This window comes from Apium graveolens, chromosome 7 (genome assembly GCF_009905375.1).
Source record: "Apium graveolens cultivar Ventura chromosome 7, ASM990537v1, whole genome shotgun sequence".
NCBI classification, from domain to species: Eukaryota; Viridiplantae; Streptophyta; class Magnoliopsida; order Apiales; family Apiaceae; genus Apium; species Apium graveolens.
In genome coordinates, this window is record NC_133653.1 from 52,132,260 (window position 1) to 52,148,384 (window position 16,125).

The 16,125-nt window shown below is 32.8% G+C and overlaps 2 protein-coding genes across 5 annotated transcripts; both read left to right on the forward strand.

Annotated features, from left to right (window-relative positions):
• Positions 1-5,013: 5,013 nt before the first annotated feature.
• On the forward strand, positions 5,014-14,913 carry LOC141670625 (uncharacterized). 4 transcript variants are annotated; one of them, XM_074476562.1, is made up of 9 exons: positions 5,014-5,308; positions 6,222-6,361; positions 12,284-12,425; positions 12,508-12,666; positions 13,498-13,696; positions 13,787-13,879; positions 14,187-14,315; positions 14,417-14,666; positions 14,828-14,913. In XM_074476562.1, exons 6-9 carry the CDS (start codon positions 13,823-13,825, stop codon positions 14,866-14,868), a joined length of 477 nt encoding a protein of 158 aa, XP_074332663.1. In that variant the 5' UTR covers positions 5,014-5,308; positions 6,222-6,361; positions 12,284-12,425; positions 12,508-12,666; positions 13,498-13,696; positions 13,787-13,822; the 3' UTR covers positions 14,869-14,913. The 4 variants fall into 4 exon arrangements, with proteins under 4 accessions (XP_074332663.1, XP_074332666.1, XP_074332665.1 ...); XM_074476564.1 differs by lacking the exons at positions 13,787-13,879; positions 14,187-14,315; positions 14,417-14,666; positions 14,828-14,913 and having other exon boundaries at positions 5,017-5,308; positions 13,498-13,648; XM_074476565.1 differs by lacking the exons at positions 6,222-6,361; positions 13,787-13,879; positions 14,187-14,315; positions 14,417-14,666; positions 14,828-14,913 and having other exon boundaries at positions 5,016-5,308; positions 13,498-13,648.
• On the forward strand, positions 8,612-11,362 carry LOC141673635 (uncharacterized). Its single transcript, XM_074480383.1, has 5 exons — positions 8,612-9,072; positions 9,270-9,603; positions 9,863-10,054; positions 10,210-10,488; positions 10,955-11,362. The coding sequence occupies exons 1-5, from the start codon at positions 8,612-8,614 to the stop codon at positions 11,360-11,362; spliced, it is 1,674 nt and encodes a 557-aa protein (XP_074336484.1).
• Positions 14,914-16,125: the final 1,212 nt, after the last annotated feature.

The following is a 16,125-nucleotide window of genomic DNA, read 5'->3' on the forward strand; positions in this document are numbered from 1 at the left end:
TCCCCCTGCGCAAAAATATTACAAATATAGCTCCAAGTGACTCCATGTATAATACTAGATCCAAGCACATTACAATCTAAACTAACAATTTTAAAAAGGTAATTTCCAAAAATATGGTGGTTATGCTTAGATGTACTGTACTTCAAAAAAAAGATAAAGAGAAATCTCATCTTATTGAAAATAAAAGAAACGATTCCACTATGCTTGTATCACAAAAAGAAGAATTTTTTTATGAAAATTTGTATCATGAAAATGACGCAAGTTAACACATGTGGGAAAAAAGAAATATGTTTGTAGATATCGATGAAAATATGAATGTAAAAGTCATTGTTGAACACTGATCAAGATTTCCTGTAAGAGAAAAATGGAGCATCGTAACTCCCTTTGAAAATGGATATCATAAATTTGTTTTCTAATGTTTATTTTGTACCTAATATTAAAAATGATAACTTCGAATTTGGATTAACCAATTTAGAAAGGCTACACCATCATCTTAACTTGAGAGATTATTTTTATAAATTAATTTTTATTGTGCCTAAAGAAAGAATCATATGTTTATTCCTATATTTCAAATTGATATTGCAAAATTCTTAAATGATTGTGTTTCCTTGGATTTGATATTAATTGAGGACTAAAACCTATGTATGAGTAATAGTGAAAACAATAATTTCCTATCATAATCTCAAACAAAATAATTCTTATCCTTAAATTTTTAAAAAATTACTTAAATGTTTAATATTTTACTCATGGAAAATTATTTTTAAAAAATGAATATATAAAAATCATGTGCTAACGTATGACGGAATTTGTGGCAAATAATAGTACGCCAAAATTTGGAGAAAAGTTATAGTAATCGCCAAATTTTTGGGAAAACATATGAATTTAAATGCTTCAATAATTTATCATAGAAAAAAGTTGTAGTAGTTATTTACGATAGATTTTAATTTCCGTTGTAAGTTCGGCACACTAGATTTTTATGTTGCAAGTTTCTGTCATTAATTTAATAAAACATTATTAAGCAAAAAAATAGAATAAGATAAACAACTTACGACCTAATACGTCATAAATATTTGCGACGAACATGTCTTTTCGTCGTAAGATTGGCGCTAAAGTCCTTCGGCCGTAAGTTTTCTATCATAAAAGCTCTTTTTTGTTGCAGTGAAAGTTGATAACTTGGGACGAACAAGAAACTATCACCAGAATATTTTGTAAATTTAGGACTGAAGAGAACGAAAATTAAAGAGACAACTCGTATTTTCTCGATCTAATAAAACCAGTGCTCTAAGACTCTATTCATAAAAGAGGCTTGAAAGGACTTGTTATTCTTTTCAATGTGGTACATGGTATTTATAAGAAAAATCAAGGAAGGGGTTTGTGCTTCTCTCTATATGTGGTACAAAACTACTTTTCACATTAAAAGGTCACATTTTGGAACATCAGTTTTTATTCATCTTTTACTCATTTTGAGCATGTAAATATGCGTTGAAATGCCCTAGTAGAGGAGATTACGTTCCAATAAATACACACCACAAACACATACTGTTTCTCACTTATGTAGAGTCTCAAAATGATTCACAGCTTACTCTAAAATATTATGTTTTTCTAACAATCGTACATTAATGATTAATGGTCCATTAGCACACACCATATAGACATATAGACACAAAGTTTAACTTGGTGATAGTTTCTTCGACCAAATATATCATACGATAGGTAGAGAATACTCCTTGAACCTTTGCTCAAATAAGTATATTGACTTTACTGGTAGAAAATGGATATATTTGCCCTAAACTGTTCGACCGTTTATATATATGATGATACACTCATCACTATATCCTTTCTGATTCGTTCAGCTTTTATGACTATATCAATTTTCGCAATAGAACATCATCTTAGTTCTGTAGGAGTTTGCAAATAATTGCGCCACATAATTCTCCCTTGAAGCGGCCCCACTTTTCTCCCGTATATTTGATCTTATAGAGTAACCCGTGTTTACTCAACTGAATCCATGCGTTCACTCCTAAACTCCAAGTATTCGACAAAAGATCATTAAAGGCTCAAAAGCTTAACGTCGTACCATACGAGTCTCACTGTTTCCTTATCATTGGAATAGGCAAGGGTTACTCCCACAATGATTTGGTCATCATGATTTAGTTGACCCATTGAACCATGCACTTAGGATCTCCAGTCAGCAATGGTTGGGTGTCCACCATGACGCTGTTAAGCATGACGCTGTTAAGCAATAGGCTAGGCTTATCCCTCTCGACGATTTTACAACTATTTCTTCGTATAACTAAATTCTCGTGGCTTAACCTGAATCGCTCAGTTTAACCATCTAGTTAGTGGATCGAACATTATCATATGACTTAACATAGTCCATCACGATAATTCTCATTGAGAATAGTTGCTTAATACTATTATGTTCTCATCATAATGTAATCTCTCAATTTACCAGAAAGCATATTAAAGACACATTTTCTTATCATTTAAGAATATACTTTACAAATTGGCTACTATTTCATCCTTTTACATGGATTTATCATATGCACGAAACTCGTATTACATCATGAATCGATCTAAGTTTAAGATTTCCATCACATGAATTCTAAGTGTAAAAATTCACCAATGAATTCTAAGTTATTAAAGTCAAATATCTAATTTATATATTATATCTACATAGTAAAATTAGATATCTCTCAAACTGCAGTCCAAACTCACAAGCACATATCATACACCTTAAATCCCATTGCAATCACTTCCAAGTGGCCAATTTTTGTTATACTTGTGCATTTACTAAGATTACCAAGTGTGTAGCCTATATTTGATTTTGTACAATTTAAAAATACAATAGACTTCCCATCATTTCTGAGAGATCCTTGTTATATACTTGGATATATACAAATCCAGTCTAACTATAATAGATTTATGAACCTCGTTGATCTCTTCAAGAGTCACATCACCAACATATATCATGTATCATCTAAGACTTTTGAAGTCATGAAGATTGTGATCTTCAAACAAAACTTTTAATTTTATCATGATTTCCAGAGATGATCTTCTTGTCATTACTTACCGTAATGATCAAATCATTCACGTGCAATCAATTATGAGTTGCATATCATGTGTAAAAAACATATGGACACTTGTCAGTTCTTTAATTTTGAATCAGTTTGACATATTATATTGACATATTTCATATTTATGAAATGACTTTACCATACATTCATCGAGGCTTCAACTCGTTATTGACATTACCAGTTTTTCGCGTCCCAAAAATTAGCAATTTCAATTTACATCATTATCGAATTTAAGCGTCCTTAAATTGGCAATCTTCATTCACCTAAATACCAATTTTGAGCGTCCTCAAAATGGAAACCATATCATTTATTTTGAAGCCATTGATTATCATAGAAATACCAAATTTTAATAAGCCATTTTCACGTGTGTATGTTATTTACTCAACATGATTACCAAAATACAAACTTTGTACTATTCTTTAGCCAGAGAAACCCTCTAGGCACATAATATTTCTTCAAATCTCTACTAGGAAAGACTGTCTCAATGTTCATTCATGTACATTTAAATTTCCAATATGATAATTTTAATATCATCTTGATGAACCTGATTCTCATAACTCGAGAATATTTCTTAAAGTATATTGGGTAATCACTTTAATAGTAATATCTTATTATCAGTTTGACCTTTTACTTATATTTGACCCATATATACATTTTCCTAATTTGAAAATTGGTTTGGGTCCTAATGGCTTCTGTCTCGTAAGAAGATCTATCAAATATTTTTAAACACGATTTTTTCAAATAGAACCAATCTCATGGCTTCTATCTCGTAGGAAGATTCATATAATTTTTAAATACGATTTTGTCAGATTGAACCACTCTCTCAATTTCTTAACATCCTTTACCCCCATAAAGGACATAGAGAGGTCAATACAGTCCATTTATAGTATATGAGCTAGAAATATTTAGTTTATTGACTTTTCAACTTTAATCAATGTCCTCTTGATAAAAATTATCAGAGAAGCATGGCATTCTGGACAAACATGTTTTCCAAGTATCTTGCTCTTTCTAGGTTCATCCTCACATTCATCCGAAAAATTATAAGTTCGTTCAGATGATTTCTAATTATAGATACATAAGGAAGTACTGGCTCATTATTAGAATTATTCCTTGTAATTGCATTCTTATGAATCTCACAAATTAGATTCATTTATAGAATATCATTAGACTCATTTATTATCTATTTATCCATCCAAAATCTCTCAACTGATTTGGATTTCATCTTTCCTTTAGAAGTATTTGTATCAAGTTCTGAAATACACCCATATTTTAGTAATTTTCAAAAATATTTCACAACATTCCAATATTCATAAAAAAATCAATAATTTTCTATTCCAAATACCTCCATAATTTTAATAATTCCAAAGAATGTCATAATACATTCCAAAGATAATAGGAAATTCAACTATTTCCTTTTGTGGTATCTTGTTTAAGGAATGATTAGCTTTTCATAACTTATATTCTTAAATTTAGTAATAGTCTAAACTGATCATAATCTTTTAGTATCTCCCTTCCATCTGATTAATGCAAGCAAGGTACAGTGGCATCATGATATTCACCTTGTGAAAAAAATTCACACTGTGATTTTTGATTATTGATTCTCCACTATCTTAATTATATGTATAAAAATGGTTTTAAATCTTCAGTCTCACTACTACAAAATTAAACTTAGGATACCTTACTTACATAACACTTTTATTTTGTGTTATGCAAGTGAAAAGGTTACATAGCATTTATCTCAAAAATGCTATCTAAGATATTCTAAAAAAACCATAAATAAAAAGAAAAATACATGAAGAGAAATAACATAGCGTTTTAAAGGAAGCGCTATATAAGATGTAACTAAGAGAGCGTTTCTGGAAAAAGCTATGCAAGTTACCATATTTTAAGTAATTTTGTTTTATTTTTAAATCCATAAATACTTGTATAGCACTTTTGTAAACGTCATGTAAATTAATGAATTCTAAGTGTTAACTCCTTTTCCAACTTAACCATTTGTTCTCTCAATCCTCAACACTAAATACATTCACACAGTTACGTACATCACTAATTTCATGGATCAATTCTCCCTCCTGATTCCATCAGTTTACATCTGAATTAGGGCGGTTTAATCTTCCAGCAAACTATGTCGAGCAATTAGGGCACTTTATTTTCCTCGATCTCTACTCGCTCTTCTTTGAATTGGGTATAATCAATTAATTACAAGTTCGATTTCAAAGACTACAAATCAGGTCTTGTGTTATCGTTAATTTCAGTTATATAAAACTATGAATTAGGTATCATTTGTGTTTGGGCAAGTCACTGTGTTGGAATTTCCACCTTTTAAATTATGTGTTATGAACAATCATGTATTTTTAAATAATAGCTTAATTTTTGTATACACATGTGTATGTACATATTGGTATGAATTAGTAGTTTAATTGTTGGTGGGTTTGCTGGTAGATGATGCCTATACAATTTGTAAAATCTAAAGAATGATACCTTACAGGCTTTAGAAGTATGTCAGACAGTAAGCTTAATTGCTGCCTTTCAAATGGTATAGAGCTATATTGTAAATACCAAAAAAGAGAGAACCTAATAGATAATTCTCAATACATTCATACCTGCAAAGTATTAGGAAACATGTGAGTTTCAAGATATTGATTTAATTTATAGTTACGTGAATTTTCTTGCACAGTTTTTCAGTAATCGCACAGAGATTGATTACTTGCATCCTTGTATTCATGAGTCCCTCCTCAGGAAACTGATCGAAAGGCTCCTCAATACAACTATGTAAAAGTATCGAAGCCTTTGGGAGACGGGCCTAATCAATGAGTCACTGTTAAATATTTCATAGGCGGTTAGTCTGGTCGTGAGTCAAAAAGTTTGGTCTTTAAGTTTTCATTAAGTGCCTCTCTTGTTTGTGTTGGGCAGCAGGGGTTTTGGCAGCATTAAAGGATTGGTTATAATTGACATAGGGACTAGGAAAGGGTATTATAATTATAATCTTCTAAATTGTGTCACTAATATTTCCTTGAAATTAATTATTACTTTTGGTTTAAATACTTCTCCTCGTGATATATTACATGCTAATTTGGCAATAAATTTATATATGATTTTCTGTACTATTTTGGCCTTTAAATAAACTTGAGCCATCCGGTACAGGGAATTTTCTCGACCACGTCTTGGGTTTGAAGTTGCAAATACTTATAGAGCAAGTTTTCGAGAACAATTGCTACTAAAGTTTTCTAGAACAGTTGCTACTAAAGTTTCCTGAAATCTCCACTGGTTTACTTGTAGTAAAGGTATATTTCTGCTCTTTCATGTTTCATATGAAGTTGAGTGGCTTATAATTTTCACAATATTTTACTAGTCCCTAGACATTAGGTTTATTTTTTGGTGGAAAGAAATTATAGTGATTTTAATGATTGTCAATATTATATAAATTCAAATGCATATTGAGATGCTTGTTTGATTACATACAATGTCTGATGCAGGACAGTAATTAAAAGTAATTAAACGCAGAGAGAATTATACAATATCCAAGAATAATGATCAATGTTATTCCCATAAAAATATCAATATCCAAGAATAATGATCAATGTTATGAATACTCATATATTTTTAAATAATAGATTAATTTATGTATATATACATGTATGTAAATATTGGTCTCAACTAGTAGCTTAATTGTTGGTGGGTTTGCTAGTAGATGATGCCTATAAAATTTATAAAATCTTGAGTAGTTGCTCTGTAAATGATTTAAAAAACTAGCTCTGTACTATAAAACTATGAATTAGTAGGTTCTTTGGATAGGTTTTTTTGTTATGTTAAGTAGTTCAAATACATTTTTTTCAAAAATATTCTTAAACTAGAGATATCGTCTTTTTTTCTATATTTACATATATCAAATACAATCTTTAAATTAATTGCTAGAACAAGAACTTTCAATTATATATAGACAAATTATAGGGAACAAATGTAAGGCTGTAACAAATTATAGACACAATTTGAAATATGGGGTGAAGTGCTAACTCATAAGCAGTATTGCGAAAAATCCCAGTACATGATGTAGACTTCACTTTGTCGGTCTCAATTTCGCATATAAAAAATAAATTAAAATGATGTAGTACTAGTAAAGATTCCTTCCCTATGTTCTTTTATAAGTAGCAAGTAGTATTACACACGAGACAGTGATAGTGATGTTCTCTGTAATAAAGTTGTACTCTGTTCATGCTTGTTGCCTGTTGGGTTCACTTTTAATGTCTGAATTTTTGACCCACAAATTTACCCTTCAAGTACATCACCCATAAAGCTTTTCCAGATGCTGGATTCTTTCTTTTGTCTAAGCAATAAGCATACATAAACCTGTAAAATTGATTTGTAAATATTTCAAGTGCGGGTAATTAAGTTTAGTTGAGCTGAAACAAACCCTTTAAAAGCATTTAACAACAATTTTATTGTCAATCACTTCATAGAAGTATAGACACAGAGGAATAATTTTACAGTGAATAAAGGACCAGTTACACCAAATCTAGTGGATCATTTACCATCATCCTTTTAAAATTTTCAAATTTTCGGTAAGCATACAATTTGTCCCGGACGATGGTCATCAAGAATCAAGAATATTAAAGATCATGTTGTGGCCTCTAGTTGAGAGAACTGAAAAGATAACAATACTCATATAAACACCACCCTTCTTTATGGATAATACATATCCATAACCATGCTGCTACCAGATTAAAATCATTAACTCGCTAGACACTACTTGGTCATTCTGATAATGAACCCAGCTCTCACGAGTATACAAAACTTAGACCGATTCTCTGGTAAAAATTACAGTACTCTACTAGACTGGACTCATATTAAGACTGATACAAAATTTCATGAAGGTTCTTTATATATGCAGATTTTAAGTTAAGTGGTTCAAATACATTTTTATCAAAAATATTCTTAAACTAGATATACGGTCTTTTATTTTTATATGTAGGTGTTTCTTAAATTTGAAAATTTGATATGTAGCTATTTAGATGTATTGTATTGAACTTACAAAATAATTTGACTAATAATTAAATTTTATTATATTGGAGACGATTGTTAATCCATTCTTTAATGATGGTCTTCTCCGACATCATCAAACAGTAATATTTATCATTGTGAAATAACTTTAGTGATTTAGAAATTTTTGTTTTTGCGGGATAAGATTTTAGATTTATTCTTTGTACTTGTATTATCTGACTTGGTACTTAGCCTAATTAATTATGTTAGAATCGTTCAGTTCAAGTACCTTTTCTGTTGTATATTTATTCCAACATGTTTGATTATTGACGGTAGGATATATTTATATTGTAGACAAATGATTTAGTTACATAACATGGTATTCTGTAGGAGGGAATTTGTAGAATATATATAGTACTAAAAATATTTTCTTAATACTGAGATTTGTGAAGATAACTTGTTGGATGAGTTACGATATTCTTAAATTTACATAAAAGCTTTAAACTTTAGTTATCAAATTATAACCTGAAAAATATATTAATTTGCAGTTAGTTTTGATGGATCGTAAATGGGTAAATGCAGACCGCTTGTCAAAAGAATATAAAAATGGTGTGAAAGAGTTTTGTAAACATGTAGCTAAACATGTTAGGGATAGGAGGTTTATCTTGTGTCCTTGTAAAAAATGTTTGAATATTGTAGAAGTCGATGGTCTGGACAAGTTGGAGGAACACTTAGTATGTGAAGGAATTGATAAAACTTATACATGTTGGACTTATCATGGTGAAAAAAAAGGAGAACGTAGAGCAAGTAATTTGAATTCAAACTATCACTTTGCAGACAAAGTGGATACAAATATTTTTAGAGACATTAAGGGCAGTAGTTTTAGTGATAAAAATGAAATCCCCAATGTTTTTAATGAGGAAGAGCTACGTGATCATCCTGATATGCATGAAAAGTTAAAGGATGACGCTGTTTACCATTGTGGCCGGGTTGCACCAAGTTTTCCAAATTATCGGCTGTATTGACTTTATATAATTTAAAAGTTGGACATCAAGTTTCTGACGTGTTCTTCACACAGATGCTTACAGCTATTAGTGAACTTTTGCCATATGGTAATGTCCTCCCTCGTAGAACGTACGAGGCTAACAAATGCTCAAATCCATTGGATTAGTACATGAACGGATTCATGCATGCCCTAATGATTGTATTTTATAGAAAGGAGTATGCAGAGTTTGACGAATGTCCCAAGTGCTCTTTAAAACGTTATAAAAGTGGAAATTCTCCAGCCAAGGTTATGTGGTACTTTCCATTATTACCCAGACTTAGGCGACTATATGCTAGCGCAGAAGATGCTAAAAATTTAATATGGCATCATGATGCTCGAATTAATGATGGGTTGTTCAGACACCCTTCTGATTCACCTCAGTGGAAGATATTTGATGATACATATAAGGATTTCGGGAAAGAACCAAGGAATCTTCGCCTAGCACTTTCAACAGATGGTATGAACCCACACCGCCTTCAAAGCAGTTCTCATAGTACTTGGCCTGTGATTTTGATGATATATAACTTGGCACCATTTATATGAAGCGCAAGTATATGATGATATCTATTTTGATATCTGGTCCAATACAACCTGGGAATTACATTGATGTCTACTTGGCACCTTTAATTGAGGACTTGCAGCTACTATGGAAAGAAGGCATTGAAGTATATGATGGACATAGAAAAAATCAAATTCAGTTAAAGGCCATGTTATTTGGAACAATAAGTGATTTTCCAGCTTATGCAAATCTTTCCGGGTATAGCGTGAAGGCTATTATGCATGTCCTATATGCAGTGACGGGACTGATCATATTAGACTGAAAAATTGCAAGAAATGTGTTTATATGGGGCATAGGCTGGTGGTTGGCACCAAACCATCGGTACAGAAATATGCCTTTAGCATTCAACGGGAAGTTGAAGAACGACGTGCTCCTCCTATACCATCAGGTGGTGACGTGTTTAAAAAAGTGGAAAATTTGATCATACAGTTTGGTAAGGAGTTTGCCAAAGGATATTCCCACTCGGGGTGGAAGAAGCGTCGATCTTCTTTGAGTTGAGTTATTGGAAGGATCTCTATGTTACACATTTCATCGATCTCATGCATGTGCAGAAAAATGTTTTTGACAGCCTAGTTGGTACTTTGTTAGGTGTTAAGGGTACAACTAAAGATGGTCTAAATGCAAGGATGGATATGATGGAGATGGGGATAAGAAACGAACTAGGCCCGTGGAGAAGCCATGGAAAACAACCTTACTTACCTGCTGCTGCTCATAACTCTCGTCTAGAGATGAGAAGAGAGTGTTACTACAAACATTCATTCTATCAAGGTTCCAGAAGGATACTCATCGAACATCACGAGTCTTGTTCATTGAGTGACATGAAATTAAAGGTTTCAAATCACATGATTGTCATGTCATAATGGAGAATTTTCTCCCAATTGCTATACGTTCCATCTTACCTGAAAAGGTGCGAATACAATCACAAAATTGTGTTGGTTCTTTAAATCGATGAGTAACAAAGTAATTGATCCAAGGCGGTTGTCGTATCTACAACAACAAATTGTTGAGACACTTTGTGAGGTGAGATGTATTTTCCAACATCATTTTTTGACATTATGGTTCATCTGACCGTGCACCTAATTTATGAGACTAGAATGTGTGGTCCTGATCGTATGAGATGGAATGTATCCCGTCGAATGATATTTGAAAATTTTGAAAGAATATGTGATGAATAGGTCTCGACGAGAGGGTTGCATTGCAGAACGCTATTTAATAGAAGAAGCAATAGAGTTTTTGGTCAGAATTTATTCCAAACGTGGAAGCAATTGGTCTTCCAAGTGATCGTCACAGTGGTAGGATTGCGGTGAAGGTGTAACTGGTGGTCAACAATTTGAGATCGATCGTACACAATGGCATCGTGCCCACATTTGTGTTCTACACAACACCATTGATGTTGTTCCTTTTGTACACTTGCATAAGCAAATTATCAGTGAAGAACATCCAAGAAAAGGTGCTAATTGGATAGAGTTGGAACACAATCGCACATTTGTTGATTGGTTCAAAACTTATGTCGTAAATGAGTTAATTGAAAATAATGAATCAATACCAGACCGAGTTAAATGGTTGTCAAGAGGGCCTGATCCATTTGTGTATTCTTACAAATGTTATCTTATAAATGGGTACAGCTTTTACACAAGGGAACATGATGCAAGGAGCACAATGCAGAATAGTGGAGTTTCAATTACTGCTACGGCACTACACTAATCATCAAGTAAAGATAAAGATCCAGTTTTAGCCGAGACCACATACTTTGGAAGGATTAAAAATATTTGGGAGCTCGATTATGTTGGATTTAGAGTACCAGTATTTGATTGTGATTGGGTTAACAATGTCGGAGGTGTACAAGTTGAAGACTCGGGGTTTATACGGGTTGATCTTGCAAAGGTTGGGTACAAAGATGATTCGTTCATAATGGCAACACAAGCCCAACAAGTTTTCTACGTTACTGATCCAGTTGATAAGAAGTGGTCCATTGCTGTCTTTTCAAACAAACTGAATAACACTTATCAAGTTAGTGATGATGTAGATGAAGAAGTTGATAATATTGATGATCCTTTTGTTGGAATGAATTTTCACGCTAATATAGACGGAGATGATGATTATGAATGTTTTTACTCCAGGAATGATCATGACGAGGGTGAATATGTGAATCCGGAATTTTACAATGTGCATGGGCACGAAACGTCAAAGGCGAACAAAAAACGTAAAAGACAAATTAAATGTAAGAATGTATGTATGCTTTCTTATTATTCAAGCTTGTCTCATAAATTGGTCTGATATTATTTGTTTTGTTCATTTTAAATTATGAACTTTTAATTATTATCTGGTACTATAAAACTATCTTCTTTGTTTCCAGATTATTTTTTCAGGAAAGTTGTGCACTAGTGTTCTATTAATTGTTGTGTTTTCTTTGTTTAGGATTGTGATTAGTACCAATGCACTATAAAATATTCACATCAGATTATGCTTCTTTTTAATATAAGAATTTTGTATTGACTAGAGGAAACTAATAAATTTAATTCAGTATCAACAACTGTGTTTATTTTTGTTTATAAACCTGTGTACATATCTTGTATTAAATTTATGTTTAAGAGCAAGAATTAAATTTTGTGTTTCTTTGTTTAGGATTATGACTGCTGAATCCTCAAGTACAAGTGGTACTGGTGGAACCAGGGATGCTAGTGCCACCCAAGAAGGAAGAGGGAGGCGGGGTATCGTCAATCTGTTAAAAGTCAAGAAAGCTAGGACTAAAGGCATCGTGCAAAAGGTAATTAAAAATAAATATGAGTATTGACACTATGTAGGAGATTGTTAATTTACTTGTACTAGTTATTTCTAATGTGTTTTAGGTTAATTGGAATGAAATGGGACAACCAATTGGTAAAGAGTCAATGACCTTAGTACATTTTGTCGGTTGTTATGCAAGAAGGAATATCCCGATTACATGTGATGATTGGCGCAAAAAGGAATGGAAGACTCTAAAGCAGAATTTATGGGATGAAGTTAAGGTACAACCTATTCTTCTCCATTTTATTTTTGGTTAAAAATTACAGCATCTTTCACTGTATGTAAGTAAATTCCCTGCTACCTATCTTTATGAGTTACCTATCTTTGAATGATTATATCTACATATAAAAAATAAATAAAATGTTGTATTACTAGTAAAGATTCCTTCCCTTCTGATGATCTTTATAAGTAGCAAGTAGTAGTACACAGGAGACTGTGATGTTCTCTGTACCTTTTACAATTGGACTAGATTCCAGCATCTTTTGGTGGTAAACCAGACTGTTGCTTTTGGTGAGAAAAAAATTGATGGTAACTTTAAAGTGCTTTAATTCCCTTTCCTGGTGCAATTGTAAGATATTGAACACTTTTACTTAAAAATCCAGAACCTTGAAATTCTTCAGTACAACCATACTATCTTAGTACCTTAGAGCTAAATTGATACAATATAATGAACTTAAATTAGGTAGAGATAGAGTTGACATTCAGCATTTGGACTGGTTCAGAATGTAAGCAACAACCTCAAAGCAGTTGTCCAAATATTTGTTATAGTGTACTTATATTATGTTTATATCATTGTCATTACAGATTAGCGGAAAAAAAGGTAAGCCCAACCTCAAATTTTAGAAATGCCAAAAAACACAAATAAGTAGGTAGTATTTTATTTGATTTTTGAGTGAAACTAGACAAATAAAGAGCACATTTAAGCTAAGGGCTTTAAAAAAGGTTTTCATTTGGCTCTCTATTATAGATTGTATACACATGCAATTCAACTCCTCTGTTTTCTTTTGTCCTGTTTTAAAATATTGAATGATTTATTTTAAATAATTGTGTAGGAAACTTTTGGTGGGGTTGAAGATGAACATAGGAGAAAGATAATTGCTCGTGCTGGTAACCTTCATCGACAATTTAGAACTAGATTGAGATAAAAATGGTAACTACTCTGCCTTACCACCCCAATTGTATGCACACTTATCGACCGTGGGACCTTACTGGAAACAATTTATTGAAAATTCATTGAAAGAAGAATTCAAGGTATACTTTTTCTTTTTCTTTAGTAGTTTGTTTTTTTAAAATCAATTTATTTTTTTGTATATTCTATTTCACTAGCCAATTTAATTATAGGAACAAAGTGAAAAAAATAAAGAAAAAGCTTTGGGAATGGAGGCACGATATAAGAAGGCATGTGTTGGATATGCACGCATTAGAGAAAAAATTGTAAGTTAAAGTATGCTTTACAATTATTTTTGAATTGTTGCCCCAAGGATGCCATATGTTGAAGTACTTTTATTTTTATGTAGTACTAATATTTTGCTAGAACTAGCACTCACTGTAATTGTTGATATCACTTGTAGATAAATAAATAAGAATTGTAATATAATGTTAATACTTCTGCATGTATACTATATCATTAAAAACTACTATTGTTCTTTATCATTTGAATTAAGAAATTAATTCTAATTAGTCTGAATTATGTGATTAAAGTAGATATAGGTCTAACTACAGAGATCTATTCTGTGAGCAGCTTCAAGACAAAATTAATGCAGGTCAACAAAATCCTGTTGTGACCCGACTAGATACGTGGGAGTATGATAGGCGTGACGCAGATGGTATAATCAATGATCCTGTTAGATTGCAAGTTCTTCACGATGTGGTAATAATTTTTATTTTTTATTTTATATACTAATCTATGCATCATTGTCTTGCACTTTACTACTACAAGTTAGAAATGAGTGTAAAACTTTATTATTTTAGGTTACCATATCAGCACATTTGCCCGAAAATGAGCTTACTAATATTGGAAGTGATGACTTACTTGCTCGGGTAAAACCGTTGGAGTATCCAGGACGAGTGAGAGGTCTAGGATGGGGCGTAACTAAGACGTCACTGCAAACATTATCAACTATGAATGAGCTATCTAAATTGAAAAATGATGTTTCTTATTTGATTAATGAAATGAAGGAATTGAAAACTAAAGGTTATACTCCGGGTGCACAATCTGGAGGTTCGAGCCATATGGATAATTTTGACATTGATAATGAAGTTCATGACTACGTTGATCCTTTGTTAGATGTAGATCTTCCTCATATATATAATGATATATTCTTAGATGCGATTACAACCTTCTATGCTATATGTTCTCATCGATAATATTTAAAAATACAGGGCAAAAATGCTTGCTATTTGTACGTGAATCCTGGACGTAGATATGTAGGGAGATGGATCTTGCACAATGATCTGAATGATAGAATTCTTCATGGTTATCTTGTGGAAAACTTACTTCTCCTTCTTTGTTTGCTCCCAGGCCCAGAACTCCGTTTCTTGAAATACCGTATCTCTACTTATGTGTAAACTTCCACTATACGGATCGTATAGTCAATCAGCTTTTCTTCCAGCTTCCTTTCCAAAATATACCACCGGTTTACTTCGATCATCCAACTTGCTGCGTGAACAACTGGTACTTTCATGTAAGCGATGCACCCAAACACTTTGATGTGACTCATGTTTGGTTCATGCCCGCTCCAGGCTTCATATAGAGTCTTTCCCTTCAATGCCTTAGTTGGTAGACGCTTTAGAATGTGCACAGCATGGCGTACTGCCTCACCCCACATGTAAGACACACCTTTTGAGTCTCTAAAAGGCTTCTTGCCATTGTTGCTAGTGTGCGGTTCCTTCGCTCCCACCTCCATTTTGTGTTTGGAGTGTAAGGTGCTGTGTAATGTCTTTGAATACCCATACTTTCACAAAATGTCCCGGAATACTCAGAACTACAAAATTCCCCTCCTCTTTCCGTTCTCAGTGTTTTAATTTTACTTTCTGTCCTTTCAACAGTGCCTTAAATTTTTTGAAAGTCTCGAATGGTTTCTCCTTTTTTTTCAACATGTAAACCCCATTTTACGAGTACAATCACAAAAGAAGAAATTACCTGTTATTTGACAATGTTGGAGGATAAATCGTTCCACAAATGTTGCATATACTAGTTCCAGTGATTTCTTTGCAATGAATTGTGCTTGAGACGGAAATGGTTTTCGCGCCTGCTTTGACATCAGGCAGCCTTCACACCTTTTCTTTGGCTGCACAAACTTAGGTATTCCCGAGTCATCTCTCCCTAGACATCAATTCCATCGCTTGAAAGTTACCATGGCCAAGGCGAGAGTGCCACAACCATGTTTCACTCTCTTTTTCGATAACAGCACTCCGACTTACTTTCTTCAAGACTAATTTTTACAATCGATTGCAGACCTCAAAACCTTCATAAGCTACACCTTTTGATTGTACACTCTTAGTTGATCTTCCTCCGGTATAACCTTGCGTCCTTCCTCGGATAATTGTCCCAGACTTAGTATGTTACTACACAATGTTGGTATGTAGTACACGTCACATAATTTCCATTCCTCACCATTTTTGTACCTGAACGATATCACTCCTCTACCTCTGATATCAGCAGTCGAGCCATCACCGAA

Bases quoted from the DNA above. Each gene is read 5' to 3' on its own strand.
- LOC141673635 (XM_074480383.1), top strand. From the start codon at position 8,612: ATGGATCGTAAATGGGTAAATGCAGACCGCTTGTCAAAAGAATATAAA. The intron at 9,604-9,862 runs GTGATTTTGATG...TTCCGGGTATAG, and splicing joins GTTCTCATAGTACTTGGCCT to CGTGAAGGCTATTATGCATG. The intron at 10,489-10,954 runs GTTTCAAATCAC...TCACAGTGGTAG, and splicing joins TGAGTGACATGAAATTAAAG to GATTGCGGTGAAGGTGTAAC.
- LOC141670625 (XM_074476562.1), top strand. From the start codon at position 13,823: ATGGAGGCACGATATAAGAAGGCATGTGTTGGATATGCACGCATTAGA. The intron at 14,316-14,416 runs GTAATAATTTTT...TTATTATTTTAG, and splicing joins TGCAAGTTCTTCACGATGTG to GTTACCATATCAGCACATTT. The intron at 14,667-14,827 runs GTTCGAGCCATA...TTAAAAATACAG, and splicing joins TCCGGGTGCACAATCTGGAG to GGCAAAAATGCTTGCTATTT.